Below are 16157 nucleotides of genomic sequence, written 5' to 3'. Positions count from 1 at the left end.
AAAAATAAAAAATGTGAATATTGCCCTACATAATTTAAGTTATAATAAAAGTAAAGTATTAAACATATAAAATAAATATATTAATCAAATCATTTAATAATTACCATATACTTTTTTATGTTGAAATCCTCACAAAACACTTTAAACAAACAGAGCCTTAGTCTGAAAGAGAGAGCATATATATATATATACAGATCTTGCTTCTATAAATACAGGATAGTTGTGAATCGCCGGAGTGAGCCACCGTCGCCGGAGGATACTTGTGAATCGCCGGCGGCTGTAATTCTTTCGATTGCAATAGAAAAAAGAGAAAAAAAAGAAAGAAAGAAAGAAAGAAAGAGAAATCAATTTACTACTGTGGTGGGGTCAGAATACCATAAATCTGTCTTCATCCGGTTTTGTTTTCCGATTAGGACTGAAGAAGAGGAAATTCTGTGGCGGGTTTGTTTTCTCTTTCCTTTTTACCCTTTTTATTATTCCCTCCATTCTTATTATCAAAGGTGATGGAAGATACCGAGAGTTGTGGGAGTAGAGTAACGCCGGAATCATCTTCGACCAATTCTCGCCATGAAAGGCTTAAACTTGAGGCTTATAATGAGGTTCTTCGCCGTCTTAAAGATTCTGATATTCAAGAAGCTCATCAGCCTGGTTTTGAGGATGAACTTTGGATCCACTTCAATCGCCTTCCTGCTCGGTAACTTTACCTTTGGACCCTAGTTATTGTATTTGCTTGTTTTCTTTCTAAATTTTTGTTACTTTTTGATTATCAAACATGGGTTTTCATGTAATTGTTGGTTCTTGAATTCGTCAAACTTGAAAGCCTTTTTTTGTTTGATCATCAAGATCTTAGTTGTTTTATGCTTTTGAAATTGATGTTATAATCTTCTCAATATTGTAGTTATATGCAAATTGCCCCCTTTCCTCAAGCTATTTAATAGTATTGTATGATAAAATGTTCATCATCTTTAGAGATGATGAGAACCCATTTACTAATAGTAGTGTATGTTCTTTAGCTAATCTGTAGAATTTTTCTAGGAAATCAAAGTTAACAGGTTCTAGATTGTTGTGTTTTCCTTTGAATGAAGGAAAGATCTTTAGACTCCCTTTTTGATCTCTGTCTCATTTTCTCATGAACAGACAGTTTAGATATTATATGGGTGTTTTACATAACTGTATGGTACTGCAGTTATGCACTTGATGTGAATGTTGAAAGGGCAGAAGATGTTCTTAGACATAAGAGATTACTGCAATTGGCTTATGATCCTGCTAATAGACCTGTTTTTGATGTTCGTCTTGTACAAGCGGTAACTTTCTTTTCCTTTTGTTGTTATTTTCTTCAAATACAAGCTCTTTACGGAGTTATCTTCTTTTGCAGGTTCCTCCAGTTGTGGTTGATGCGAGTACAGCCGATTCTCTTTGTTCAAACTCTCCGAAGCTGGTGGGAGGATTACAGGCACAAAGGTTTGGTTCTAATTAACTTACTAATTTATAAAATTGCTGTGTTTTTTATTTAAATCAGTTGTTGTTTAGATTATTAGTGTTGCTAATTGGATTTTAAATGCAGAAGTCTTCCACCGCCTACTTTTGGTTCATCGCCTAATCTCGAGTTCCATGCACTAGAATCAACAACCAAATCTCAAGATCAACATGAGGAAGCTGCTATTTCTGGTGGAGAATCTTTCTGGTAAACCCTAGTCCATGACAACAATGTTCTTTCTGTTTGTTGGTTTGTTTCGACATGAATGATGATGGTTGTGCTGATTAAGTTCATAATTCAGAGTTAATTTTTTTTCAATATTGCAGGCCTATGCATGAAATAACATATTCTTCTGACGACAAACCGAAACTCCTCAGTCAGGTAAATTATGAATTGGATTTAGCTTCTGCATTTTTATGCTAATGTTGTAACAAGAGAAATAATAATTTTGCTTTTTTTTTTTGTAATGAAAACAAAAGTTGACTGCTTTGCTAGCTGAGATAGGACTGAACATTAAGGAAGCACATGCTTTTTCTACAACAGATGGATATTCATTGGATGTCTTTGTTGTTGATGGTTGTCCATATGAGGTAAAACTCTTCACTTCCCTTCCTTTTTTCTCTTTTAAAAAGCTCATTTTGCTTCCTAAACAGTTAAAAATGGCTCAAATTACTTCTAACACCTTAACTCGAGCAGAGAAAGCAAAACCAGCTTTTGATGAGAAAGCAAAATGAGCTTCTTTCATATTCTTTGTATGGCTTTTACTTCAATTTCTTATTTCTCTTTTCAGGAAACTGAACAACTTCGAACCTCGATAGAAAAAGAACTTCTAAAGATCGAGGTAATTGTTTGATGTTTTCTTCTCCCTAATAGGCTGAAAGAGCATAACTGTTTTAACTAACTAACAACCAATTTAATGGCTAATGTAGAATCCATCACCGCGTCATCCCTTTTCTCCTTTAGTTGATTCTGGGCTTCTTAATCACTTGACAATACCTAATGATGGAAAAGATGTTTGGGAGATAGATCCTCGGTTGTTGAAATTCGAGGGAAAAGTTGCTTCTGGTTCATATGGCGATTTGTAAGTGTTGATATAATGATTCTATAATGAGTAATAATTTATTCTTGAATATCCTTTTTTTAATTGTTAGGTACAAAGGTACATATTGTAGTCAAGAAGTAGCCATTAAAGTACTCAACCCAGATAGAGTAAATACAGACTTATTTAAGGAATTTGCTCAAGAAGTGTTCATTATGAGGTTTACCTATTTTTACAACCTTTTGTATTCTATACCGTGTATTATAAGGAAAAACAAAAATTCTAAATTGTTAATGTCTTCCCCGACGACTACAATCATTGTAGGAAAGTGCGGCACAAGAATGTCGTGCAATTTATTGGTGCGTGTACTAAGCCACCGAGCTTGTGCATCATAACAGGTTTGTTTGAATCCTTTTCAGTGTGTTTTTGATCTCCTTAGTACTTAGTAACTGTTAGAGTTTTGGTGACCTGAATGGGTGGGTTTGGCTGAGCCAGGGCCCATGATGCGAAAAAACCTGAATTTTGCAGGATCCTGTTGTGGGAAGGGATTGGACCTCTTTTAGTGTCCTTGTTTTTCGTGGTGTTTTCCTATCAACACGTTCTTTATGTGCTTTACCTATTTTACTTTGTCATCGAGTTTTAACAATAACTATCCACCCTAGGAAACTTCCAAGAGGCTTACAACCCATAGGTTCGATTCTTAACACTACAGTTAAACGGGGTCTATGGGGGTCATGATAGCCACCCTGGAATTAACCTGGGTCACGAAAAAAAGAAAAGTTATTACTTTTTATTGTGTAGAAATATTTCCCTAAAAATACTGCATTTCTCTGTGTTTTTTATCCTACAGAGTTCATGTCTGGTGGAAGTTTGTATGATCATCTACATAAACACAAAGCTTCCTTCAAGTTACCATCTCTTCTCAGAGTAGCTCTTGATATATCAAAGGGCATGAATTATCTCCATCAAAACAACATCATTCACAGGGATTTGAAGGCTGCAAATCTTTTAATGGATGAAAATGATGTAGGACAGATTCTTTTATCTTTCTTATTAACTACCGAATTATTAGACTTATTAATTTCCCAAATAAAACTTAAGAGAATTTTTGTATGGGCGATAGTTAGTATACGATTATTCATGTATTTTCTCCATTGCAGGTTGTTAAGGTGGCTGATTTTGGAGTCGCTAGAGTTCAAGCTCAATCTGGAGTCATGACTGCTGAAACCGGGACATATCGATGGATGGCTCCTGAGGTTTATACGAAATATTGTCTCGGTAATTTTTGTATGTAAATGATGTACATTTTTGAGAATCTGATATAAATTTTGTGCAATTGAAAAGGTTATTGAACACAAGCCATATGATCACAAAGCTGATGTTTTTAGCTTTGGAATTGTATTGTGGGAGTTGCTAACTGGGAAGGTAATGTTTTTTATTGTATTTAATTTAATGTCATTCTTTCCAAACTCATTCTAACAAACAAATTTATTCGAGATTTTCAGCTTCCCTACGAGTACTTGACGCCATTGCAAGCTGCTGTCGGGGTAGTTCAAAAGGTATATATTTGTTCATATGTGCTCGTTTGATTTGGATTATATAAATGAGAGTTGTTTAAGCCTAACAACAAAAATAAATATAAAAATACATTAAAACACGAGTGTTCTAAGTGTCAAACACAAATACAACGGGATTAACCATTTATGGAAACAACAATTAAAACATAATTTAAAGAATAAACATAAAAGGCCTCCTCATATTGTATTTACTTCATTCTTCAGAATTCATTTATTTTATTTTATGGTAGGGATTACGGCCTACCATTCCAAAGAACACAAACCCAAGAATCGTGGAGCTTCAAGAGAGATGCTGGCAGCAAGATCCATCCTCGAGACCCGACTTTAATGAAATCATCGATATTCTTCAACAAATAGCCAATGAGGTTGTTACCCACATGAAATATAATTTTAAAACATGACGTGTTTTCAAATAGGTCCATAGTGGTTTTATTTGAAAACATTTTTCTAGTTAGACATGTCATTCAGAAATTTACTCAATGTTTGAACAGGTTGGAGAAGAGGGTGATAGCGGGAAGAAGGATAAAGAGAAATCATCGGGTGGATTTCTATCAACTCTGCGACGAGGAAGAAATCATTGAAACCGATCACCATTTTTCCTTTTGTTGATTTGAGCGTGTTTTGTACAGCCGGTAGTATCCCTTGATACACAGAGCTATCATAAACATCCATATTATGTTTCATCATTTTTTTTAAGATTTCACAAACATGTTTGATTGTTTTGTTCTTAGTATAATTAGTTACTAAGATTCTTGATAAATTAAACTTTGACTGTAAAATATAACATAACATAAACATTCGATAAATCATTACGAATTCAACCATTTTGTAATGGCTTTTCCTTTTCCCACAAAGCATCCAATGTTATTTCTATCGATTCTCATTGGAAAATCCATTCGAATCATCATCTGCTTTACAAGATTCTTCACTGTCGATTCCCCTCTAACAATGCTGTGCTTGCCTATCCCACAAACCACTGTAATCTCCATTGGTATTACTTGATCTTCATCATGGAGCCTTGTTCGCAACTTCTCAATCCACTGTAACAGAATCAGATAGGCGGAAGGTAAATGCATACCGTGCAAATCCAACTTTATCTCCTGATTATTCCATTCCATTGAATCTTCAAGAACAGATGAATCAATCAGTTCGTGGATTAATACCCGTTCTTTGTTGTTGTTGTCCTCCAACGCTTGCATAAGTTCGTGAATTGAAATAGGAGCAGTTTTGAGATCTTCGATCATTGAAGAGATTGAAGTGCAGGAATTTAGAACCGAATTGTATGTCCTAATGGAGAACGAAACTCCAGATTTCTTCATTGTTTGAAGCAATGTAGTCATTTCTATGAATTCTCCATGATTTCCAAGGGAAGAAAGCATCATATTAGCACAAACAGTTTCTAATTTGAATCCTTGACTCTCCATTTGAGATGTAATTCTTCTCATATCTTCAAATAAACCTAATCTTCCATAAGCATATATTAGTGATCGAAACTCGAAAAGAGATGGTCGTATCATCAAACCTTTCATTTCTGAAATCAGATTCTCCGCTTCAAGAGGCAGATCCATCATACAATAACCGCCAATCATCGATTCAAATGCACGACGTTTCACGAAATTAGAGGATGAAGAATCAGATAACTGTTTGAGAAGGTCACAAGAATTGCAAAAACCTAACTGCGATCTTCGTTTGGAATGAGATTCAACTAGATTACAATAGAAAAGAGCAAGATCGCGTTCTCTGTCTTTCAATCTAACAATCGCTTCTGAAAGTAGAGATTGAGCTTCGTTCAATTCACCTCGTTCGTTAAGAGAAGAAATTAGGTCAGCTAATAACTTAGGATTCCAATTGAACCATTCCGTTTCTGTAATCCTCCAATAGAACTGCAAATCAATTCATTAAGTGAGATATAGTGAGAGATAGAAGCTGCGTTTATGAAATTTACCGTTAGAGCGAAAGAGGAGAGATGAGGATGAGCATTTTCCGGAGAGATTATACGGGAGAATGCGTCAAGTGCGATGGATTTGGAAGATGACTGAACGAATTTGCGGATTACGCGATCAGAGACTGATGGATCGTTTGCAACGGCGGCGGTGGTGATAAGAGAAGAGAGAAATGTATCAACTCGTTTATTGAGGACACAGCAGATCGTTAGAGAAGACGGCGGTTTTGATGGAGCATATCGCCGGAGTTTCGCCGGAAGGGTAATCGATAAAGCGATGCAGTCAGCCATACTTTATCAGTGAGGTGGTTTTCAATTATTATATTTCTTTGGAAAAGAAGATCATGCAGCCACTTAAACTTTTATTGTGAGATTAAATAATTCCTAAACTTCAAAAGCTGATATATAGGTCATAATTATAATTTCAGAATGTTTACTCCCGAACTTCTTTTGAGAGTGTGGTTAATCCCACGGGGTTAAAATAGATAGTCCGCAAACACACTTAAATAACTTAATTATTTATCTAGACGTAGAATTTGTCGCCTGACGGACTTGAACCCAGGACTTCAGAAAAGCTCGAGATATCCACATCATGTTGTTGCAAGACTAGAAGAGGAGATATAAATTACCATGTTTGTTTTGACCCGTTTTGATTTGAGCCATTTTTTTTTTAATTTATTTAAAAAATATATTTTTGTATACTATCTTATTTAGATTATTTAGAGATTGATTTAGATGAAATAATATTTTAAAATATTTTTTAATTATGTATAAATATTATTAAATTTAATAATCTTGATTGGTCACTCTAGTTATAGGTATTTTTAGACTAATGTCTTTTATATTAAATAAAGTAGATAAAATAATGTTAAAATAGTTCGTCCTTACTTCTATTTTAACAAATTTGGAGTATTTTTGCTTATTTGAAATTATTTGTTACCATTTTTATTTATTCAAAATTTTGTTAAAATAGTATATATATTTTTTTTAATTTGATCTAAAAAATTATCAAAAAAAATAAATCTTTCAAAAATTAATTTAATTTAATCATATATTTTCTAACAAATGAAAATAACCTAATTTTTACTTTTTGTTTTGAAAATTTAAAAAAATGATTGTAATTGTAAAATATTAGTTTACAAATGTTAAAATCTTTCACATGTTATATAAATGGGTTTTTCAATGAAAGCTAGGAGGGAAATAATTTTACTAACAAAATACAAGTGGTATACAATGAAATACCAAAAAAAAAACTATTCTGACATATCATTTTCTAATCTGTTCTATATTAACATAAAAAAAAATCCCAAAAAAAAAATCCCAAAAAAAAAACATAAAAATTCAAACAAATGTGTTTTTCTTATAAAAAATAAAATAAATTCATAACTCAATTGTTAGTTAAAATTAAATATCTCTTAACTAAGAACTTTCTGATTTAAATAATAATGATGAAAATTTGGGTCATGTTAATCACTCCCGAAAATAAATTTCTATAAGAAAAATATAATTTGTTATAATATTAAAACAAACATTTAGGTCCATACTGGTGCTTTCAAATGACCTAATTCCAATTTGACCATCCACTACTCATATTATCAAATAATTAATATTAATTAGCATAACAAATCAAACAACTCATATTTTTCTTGCTAGAAACTAGTTAATAATCAATCCTTTAATTAGGGTTCTATACAATCATCATTAGAGATCACAACATTGTCACTCGAACCAGAAGCATCAAATTCAATCAATAGACTTGGAATCAATGCTATCAACTGCATCAAAAATCAAATTTACTTTAGTTAAGAACATAAATATTCAAATATATCATGATCTTTTTTTATTCACCCTAAACATAACAAGAGTTACCATTGTGATTCCAACGCATAAGATACTAAAACCTGGATAATCAAACGGCGCTTTATCCGACAAGAACAGATCTGCATAAGAATATATCAAGAACCCTAATCCTCAAATCTTACTTTTTTTTTGTGGGGGTGGAATTAAATCGATAAAATACCTGTTAAAGTACTGAAAATCATTGGAGATATAATGCTTGCAAAAGAAGAAATGGCTGAAATACATCCTTGGGCCATCCCCTATGAATTATATTATGAATTTCGATTATTACATAACCTAAGTTGAACGATTTATCGATTGAAACAAATATTCTCATATTCAATTTTCTAACCTGCTCGTCGCGTCCAAATTGTTTGGACATGATGCTTGTTAGCTGCAAAATAAAGAAAATAATGATATCTTAATACTTCATGAATTCAACATTGATCCCTTAGATTAATTTAAATTTCTTAATGAAGAAAACTTACACAAGTTACCCCTATAGGGAATATGCTAAATGTAGCGACCACATAAGGAACCTGAAAATGAATAGAGGGCAAAATAATTTATTTTGGAAATGAGACATATATAATCACGTTATAAATGGAAAAACAAAACAAATATAATGTAATTCGTGAAATAAGTTATTGCAACGAAATAATATCAAAAACATTTCAAAGGAATATGAAGAAAAATAATGAAAACATATTTGGAATGAAATATATGAAAAAGATGAGCAACTTACCCAAGTAGCCCATGCCACGCTATAAACTAAAGTCTGTAATTTTCAAAACAACGAATTAATTATGTCGAAAAATTAAATAAGTAAAACATTTATTCAAAGAATATGTTTACCGATAAGAAACCAGAAATGAGACTATAAGACAACAACTTATACTCTCCGATAAAACGAATCAATATGGGCACGAGAATTATCTGTAAAAGATAAACATGAGTGTGGATCTTTAAAACTTGGCTAGGAAACATGGTTAGTGTGTTTAATAATGAATATCAATCCTTACCTGATCAACTATTCCAACAATACCTAGTATTGTAATGATATTGGCAAACTCGTCTTTATTGTAATGAAGTCGGGCCTTGAAGAAATACTAAAGAAAACGAAGACATCAATGCTATTAATCATTAAAAAATCTTAAAAACTATAAATATTCTTCAAACGTCTCAAAATAATTGTACCATAGCGGCACCCTCAAGTGCACTCTCCGCAAGACTGTTGAAAAACGTGATTACAACTGCTAGAGAAAATATTCGACTGCAAAGCAATTCATTAATAAAACTTCATAAACGACGAAAAAGTAAAAAAAAAAAAATACAAAATACCTTCTTCTAACCAATAATATGAAATCCTTAATGGATGGAATTTTCCTCGAAGGTCGTGCTTTACGAGACGATTCTACATCACTAAGGCCACAATTTTCTAAACCGCTATTCGTCAAGATAGGTCGCTCCAAATGCTCGTTATGGTTAGAGATGTTCGATTCCTTGAGGAATACTCTCATGTAGACTAGTGCCATAAGTGATATCACAGGTGCAACCTATTAATTTGATCAAATCAAAAGTCTGATTATTTAGGCCATTTTTTAAAATAATATATATTATTTCTTATAACATATTAAAATATTAAATAATATAATATTCTAGTTAAAAAACCAAGATTATTTCCAAATAGCCCTATATTAAGAAGAAGAAAATCTCTTATCAATACAAATGTTACAGGATCGATATGAGAAATTAGTAAGATTACAATAAACTTGAAACATCATAGAAAAAAATAAAAACTCTTATCAATAAACATGAAACATCTTATTAGTAAAAAAACTCTTATAGAATATAATAAAAGTTTAGTATACGAAAATTAGTAAGATTTCTATGAACCTGAAACATTGTGTCACTGGAGAGGACCCGAGCAACAAGGGTTGCTCCGATAGAGGAAGCACAAAGAAATCCCATGACCATACCCAAGGCAGCGGCCCTCTTATCCTCGGTGGTGATGTCGGCCACGTAAGCAACGGCAAGGCATAAAAGGCTTCCTCCGGTAAGCATGCCGGTGAGAATTTTCAAAACATAGTATGCATAGAAGAAGTTTTTTGTCCTCCCACATGCTAATATCACTGCATTTTCATTTAGACATTTGATTTAAAATTGTCATTAGTTTGGAAACATTTTAATTAATATTGAAAAAATATATTGTAAATATTTTATTTATGTTAATTTAAATAAGATAATATTTTGAAAATAACTTATTAGATACATAATCACAAGTTTGTAAAAAGCCAAACTTATCTCAAGCTCTAGAAAATGTTTAAATGGCAATGCTTATCAAATTAAATTTGCATAAAGGTTTAATTTGTTCCCTTCAACTATAATAAAAATGTATTTAATAAATTTGAGTAATGATACATATATGAATTTTCTTTTAAGAAATAACGTGATTTGGGAATAAAAATGTAAAAACTCTACCATATTAGATTTTTATCCACTAAAAGATTTACACGTTGTTTTCTAAAAAAAATAAAAAAAATTCTTACAATTGTTCACAACATGTATCATTATTCAAAAGCATTATATGAGTTAACCCAAAAATGAAGATTTTGAGTTAAATATTTTATTAAAATTCAATCAATAAAAAGAGTATGACAAAACAAAGTAAATTTTGATGGAAGAATATTTGGAAATCAATTTCAAAATTGATTGAACAAATAATTAATTAGGATCCAGATTATTTAAAAAGACAAATTTTATTCCAACATAAGAATTCAATTTAAAGAAAATGATTAAAAAAAATATGGTTGTCATTCATTAGTACAATAATAAATAAGTTACTTTTCTTTTATTTATAAAATCATACCAAATTAATATAAATTTAAACACTACTTCTTTTAAAATTATTATTTTTGACTAATTCCTTCTCAAATAAATTTATAGTTGAAATAATTAATTAAAAAAAACATATTATAAGATTAATTTAAAGAAACCTACCAAGAGGAATAATGGAGAGAGTCATGGGGAAAGTGAGCATTTGTTTCCTTCCATAAATATCAGATAGATTTCCAATTAAAGGCATCATCATCACCATTCCTAGTCCAATTATCTGTATAATTAATATTTAAAAAACATTAATTACAAGGATTTGTTTCTCATTAAATAGTTTAATTGGCAATTACAATTTAATTAATTAATACCCACTGTATATATATAATAATTATCTAGCAAATGTAATATTAATACTTTAAGACATAATTATTTTAATAAAAAATCTCAATTCTATTATTCCCATTCAAAGAATTAAATAAAATTGGAATAGTATTAATAAATTTTACAATTTCCATTAAAGAGAAAAACAGAAGGAAATTCAGTGGGCTCATAAAAAGAAACTCATTAATTATTTCATAAACAATTTTATCAATTTTAACCCAATGAGAATTCTCAAAACATAGTAGGCTTGAAGAAGTTTTTACTCTGAATTTCTTAACAAGTAGTGATATGAGAACTTTGAATAATTCTAACGAAAAATCTTATTTTCAAACAATTTCTCGCAAGAAGATCACTTCTTGTTACTTAATATATATACAAAAATAAGAAAATATTACCGATTGTTGAAAACCCGAGAGATAAATGACAAGGGCACATTCGTCCTTTCCGGGGCAAAGAGCGGCCATTGTGACGTCCATCATGGCCGGAAACACCATCATAGAAGCAAAATTTGAAAGGAACAACGACATGTTGATGTGGATCAAATTACCCATCTAATCTTAACTAATTACCCCTCTTCTATTATAATTAGTGTTGATTGTAATATTATATATATAGTTAAGTATAAAAATTTCAACTTTTCAAAAAAACAAATATAGTTAAATGAATTTTATAGAATAAATATCTTACCAAAAACAAAAGTAAGTATAATATATATATATATATATATAAATATATATATATATATATATATATATATATATATATATATATATATATATATATATTAATAAATTAAGCTTTATATATTAATGCTCTGCACAATGCATTATGACGGGTAATAGTGAAAAAACACTTATTTTAAATAAATAATTTATTAGTTAAAAAATTAGAGAATTTATATTTTTTCAAATTTATTATTTATGATATATATATATATATATTTATTTGATTATAAATTAATCGATCCTTTATTGTGATCAATATTGTTTAGGTTGTTTTTAGATTTTCAGCATCTCTATAATGGATAATTTTTTTCTCTATTATTCTATAGAACAAAATTAAGTGTCCAAAATAATTACATTTTCAAATTTGTTAGCTATTTCAGATTAAATGATCTGTAATTAAGTGATCGTGACTAGTCACCAAAGTTTATATACATTCCTTAAAAAATATCAATTACTTTATATTAATAATAAAAAAAGGAGAGAATTTATGTACATTTTTAATTTAATATTTGTGTTATATTTACCAAACTTAATTAAATATATAATTAATCGTGTTAATAATATTTAAATAACCAATATTTGTTTTAATATAAATATTAAAGTTTAAAATACAATTCTATTTTTTTTGCCTATATAAAATAAGCATTCAGAAAGTGTATAGTAATGTAAGAAATCTCCCTTTGCATTGATCATTCAATATTTAAAAAAAATAAATATATAAGGTTTAATTTTAAACAGAAATAAAAGTATAATAAATAATTTTAAATAAAAGCATATATAAAGATATTTAAAACTTAATTAAATTTACGAAAATCATTATACATAAAATGGTATTTATAATCTTATTAATGTTTTTTTAAAATATGATAATTTTTATAATATTTTCATAGATAATCAAATCAGAAGATTTTTGTTTAGACATAAAGAGAAGGGAACATGATAATTGGTAAAATTCAAAAAATGACACACGTTTCATAAATCTTGTCGATTCCATGCCTATGGACGATGCAGCCTAGAAAGATTCCCATAGTTGTCATGCTAAAGCCGTTGATAGCAACTTACACTGGGGTAAATTTATGGAGCAGGGCTTGTATGGGTTTGGGTGTTGGCTCCTCTGTCTCTTCAGCTGAGAGTGATAAAGCGCGAACCAAGATCCGTGATACGAATTGAATTATTTTCAAAGGAGAAGATTATTCCTTTATTGTTTTTATATATCTTTAGCCCTTCCTTTAGTCACCTTTGCAATAGGGGAGGGGTTCATTCTATTCATCAATTACTTGCTTTTTCATATGTTACTTACTGTGCTGCTATAAATTGATGGCTGTCAAAATTGTAAGAAAGAAGTTCAAAGCTGCTCAGGCTGCTATTGGTGAGTTCATGGTTGTCAAATTAGTAATGGAGTAAAAGTGCTGAAGCTTTCTTGTAATGATGATTTAGTCTTGATGGTTTGGCTGTTGTTCATAAGCTTGACATGGACTAATTTGAAGACTTGAACATGCTTAATTGGGAACTATTGCAAGCAGTTTTCGAGGGGGAGAATTGATCAATATTACACTCTAACTCTAGAATATGGAATACAAAATAGAGGGAAAGCTAAATAAGGATCACCAGATTTGCATCCTGCTTGGCAATGGTATCAAATGTTCTCTTTGAATAGTTCCTTGAGTTTGGTTAAGGGGTTGTTGAATATAAGGCTTTGCTAATTTTGTCATCATCCAATTGTTCTCGAATGGGTCCATTCAATGATGTAAAATCGAGCAATGTGATAAAAGAATCAATTACAAAAAATCCTCCAATTCCAATTAGGAATTCGTTGGGCCCTTTAGGAACAGCTTTGAAAATAGTCAATTTCGATTCATTTTACTATTTAATAACTTATAATCAGATCCTAGTAACTAACTATTTGCAACTTGACAATTTAAAACAGACTTTTCAAGTACTTAAATATTATTTAACGGAAAATAAAGAATCCCGATCCATGCAGTAACTTTTGAGTCCATTCAATTTGAATTGGTATTTTATCTATCACAATTATTGTGAAAAGACATCTACAAAAATAAGTCTTGGACATTATTTGTGAAAATGTATGTATAGCCAAAAATGAGCCACACCTAAAATCGGGTCAAGTTCTAATTGTTCAAGTTGACTCTGTAGTAATACGATCAGCTAAGCCCTATTTGGCTACCCATCTGAACCCGATGAGACATCAGTCTCAGTCGAACCAAACTCTCGAACCCGTCCAGAAGTTGAGGATGAAGCTTACGATTAAATCGGTGTTAAAAAAAAGGGGTTTAGCCATAAAGAAGCCAGTTAAAGAGAGTTCTAACGTGGGGCGACAAATGGCATGCATAAAATTAGCCTAAAAGGGGGCCTGAAGTCCTAGACTTACTAGTTTCAGCTTGATAGCTAAATACTCCTGGGTGACCGATAGCGAAGTAGTACCGTGAGGGAAGGGTGAAAAGAACCCCCATCGGGGAGTGAAATAGAATATGAAACCGTAAGCTCCCAAGTAGTGGGAGTGACTGCACTTACGCGTATTATACTAACGCGTAATATGTAATAAACGTATTACACTTACGCATAATATATAATACGCGTAATATCTATTAAGCGTATTACACATTATGCGTGTAAGTGTAATATGCGAAGATTGCGGCTGGCGGATTTGTCCGAGATCGAAGTGCTGAAATTTTCTGACAAAACGATGACTGCGAATACAGTCCCTCCTCTCATTATCGCTTAGTTGAAGATGTTGATGATGATCGACTGAGGTTTGAGATTAACACCATTATGTCAAGAGAGATAAACCCCTTTTCAACTCACTATTTTAGTGTCAGATTTCTCATATAAAAGTCCCTTGGATGTTACTCAATATGTTTGTATAACTAGACTCTTTATCCGTCTTCCTTGCATTGACTTTTCATTTTCCTATAACCTTGGATGATGCATCTGACCTACAACTGAAACAACTCCTAGAAGGTAGGAAGATATTCAGCCATACACCTTTCAAATGAATAGATAAATGATATGTAGCTTAAATAATTCAACAATATTTAACATAGAAAATTTAGAATGAACAAAGACTTACATTCCATCTAACCATGAAGGGAGCCTAAAATCTTCAACAAAGAAAAGAGACTTTAACTCGGGAGATGACACAAGTTTTAGCCATGGGATTGATGTGTCAGAGATGTATTTTCTGTCCACATAAATATAACCTACAACACTACGAAGTCTTGTTCAAACAAATTGAGAAGGAAAAAAAGGAGAATATACATTGAAGCAAAGCAAGAAGATTCTAGGAAAATGAAAGACAATGCAAGGAAGACGGATAAAAAGTTCAGTTATACAAACATATTGAGTAACATCCCAAAGGACATCTATATGAGAAATCTGACACACTACAACAAAACATACTTTCAGCGACCCTTATATGCCAACCCATATTAAGCGTAGGTAAAAATTAAAAGAAAAAAAACTTTTGCCAACCTTTATATCTATACCACCACCTTTATTTTTTTTATATACCAACTTTGTAACTTTTTTATAATTTAAATATTCTAAATTTTAATAATTTTTATGTTTTATTTTTAAACTTTGTAAATATTTTTTTTTTAATTTTTTTAAAATTAAATTTGACTTAAAAATTTTTTAACATTAAAATTTAATTAATATTTTTTATATAACATAATTTTTAAACTTTTTATAGTATTATTAATATATGTCTATTATTTAATTATTATTTAAATTTAATTAAATTAAAAATAAAATATAAGAGAGTTCATTAGTTTCTAAAGTGTTAATATGACATTTATCCCACATCGCAGAAAAAGAAGAAGTTTTTGGTATATAAAATATGAGAGAGCTCATTAGTTTCTGAAGTGTTTTTAAGGTTATAATGTGCTGGAATATGGGTTCACCCTAAAGGTTTAGGATTATGTTCATCAGGTACTTGAGAGATGAAGAGAAAATGTGATAATAGTGAGATAAAAAAATAACATCTAAAATGAAAATAGAAAAAAACAAATTTTAAAAAAATAGTTTAAAAATAAAATAGACTTTTAGTGACGTTTTTTTAATTTTGCCAATGCTTAAATAAGTGTTGTTAAAACTTTCGCCTTTTGGCAACGCTTGTACCGACGCTTAAATAAGCGTGGTAAAAACATGCGCCCACCCTGCTTCTGGCGACGCAAGAATAAGTGTCGGTAATGTTTTTGGCGACGTTTTTAAAGGTTGGCAGAAGTCTTTTTAAGCGTCGCCGAAAGTCATTTTTGTTGTAGTGACACTAAAATAGTGAGTTGAAAAGGGGTTGACCTCCCTTGACATAATGGTGTTAATCTCA

At 30.9% G+C, this 16157-nt stretch overlaps 3 protein-coding genes across 3 annotated transcripts; 1 reads left to right on the top strand and 2 right to left on the bottom strand.

Annotated features, from left to right (window-relative positions):
- The first annotated feature begins 219 nt into the window (after positions 1-219).
- Positions 220-4925, top strand: LOC124933975 (serine/threonine-protein kinase STY46-like). The gene is made up of 16 exons (XM_047474428.1): positions 220-694; positions 1187-1304; positions 1376-1461; positions 1565-1684; positions 1804-1858; positions 1957-2067; positions 2268-2318; positions 2407-2558; positions 2629-2736; positions 2841-2914; positions 3367-3542; positions 3677-3772; positions 3861-3941; positions 4022-4075; positions 4324-4458; positions 4585-4925. The coding sequence occupies exons 1-16, from the start codon at positions 504-506 to the stop codon at positions 4672-4674; spliced, it is 1698 nt and encodes a 565-aa protein (XP_047330384.1). The 5' UTR covers positions 220-503; the 3' UTR covers positions 4675-4925.
- On the bottom strand, positions 4830-6351 carry LOC124933976 (pentatricopeptide repeat-containing protein At2g17033). The gene is made up of 2 exons (XM_047474430.1): positions 6039-6351; positions 4830-5976 (listed from the first exon to the last, which is right to left on the bottom strand). The coding sequence occupies exons 1-2, from the start codon at positions 6324-6326 to the stop codon at positions 4903-4905; spliced, it is 1362 nt and encodes a 453-aa protein (XP_047330386.1). The 5' UTR covers positions 6327-6351; the 3' UTR covers positions 4830-4902.
- A 1363-nt stretch (positions 6352-7714) lies between these two features.
- Positions 7715-11641, bottom strand: LOC124935429 (hippocampus abundant transcript 1 protein-like). The gene is made up of 13 exons (XM_047475863.1): positions 11486-11641; positions 10875-10986; positions 9771-10006; positions 9216-9430; positions 9072-9147; positions 8897-8983; positions 8730-8810; positions 8620-8652; positions 8363-8413; positions 8227-8268; positions 8056-8134; positions 7905-7975; positions 7715-7810 (listed from the first exon to the last, which is right to left on the bottom strand). Exons 1-13 carry the CDS (start codon positions 11639-11641, stop codon positions 7715-7717), a joined length of 1335 nt encoding a protein of 444 aa, XP_047331819.1.
- Between the last annotated feature and the right edge of the window lie 4516 nt (positions 11642-16157).

Source organism: Impatiens glandulifera, chromosome 4 (assembly GCF_907164915.1).
Source record: "Impatiens glandulifera chromosome 4, dImpGla2.1, whole genome shotgun sequence".
In the NCBI taxonomy this organism is placed as follows: domain Eukaryota; kingdom Viridiplantae; phylum Streptophyta; class Magnoliopsida; order Ericales; family Balsaminaceae; genus Impatiens; species Impatiens glandulifera.
This window is presented reverse-complemented; position numbering and strand designations above follow the sequence as displayed.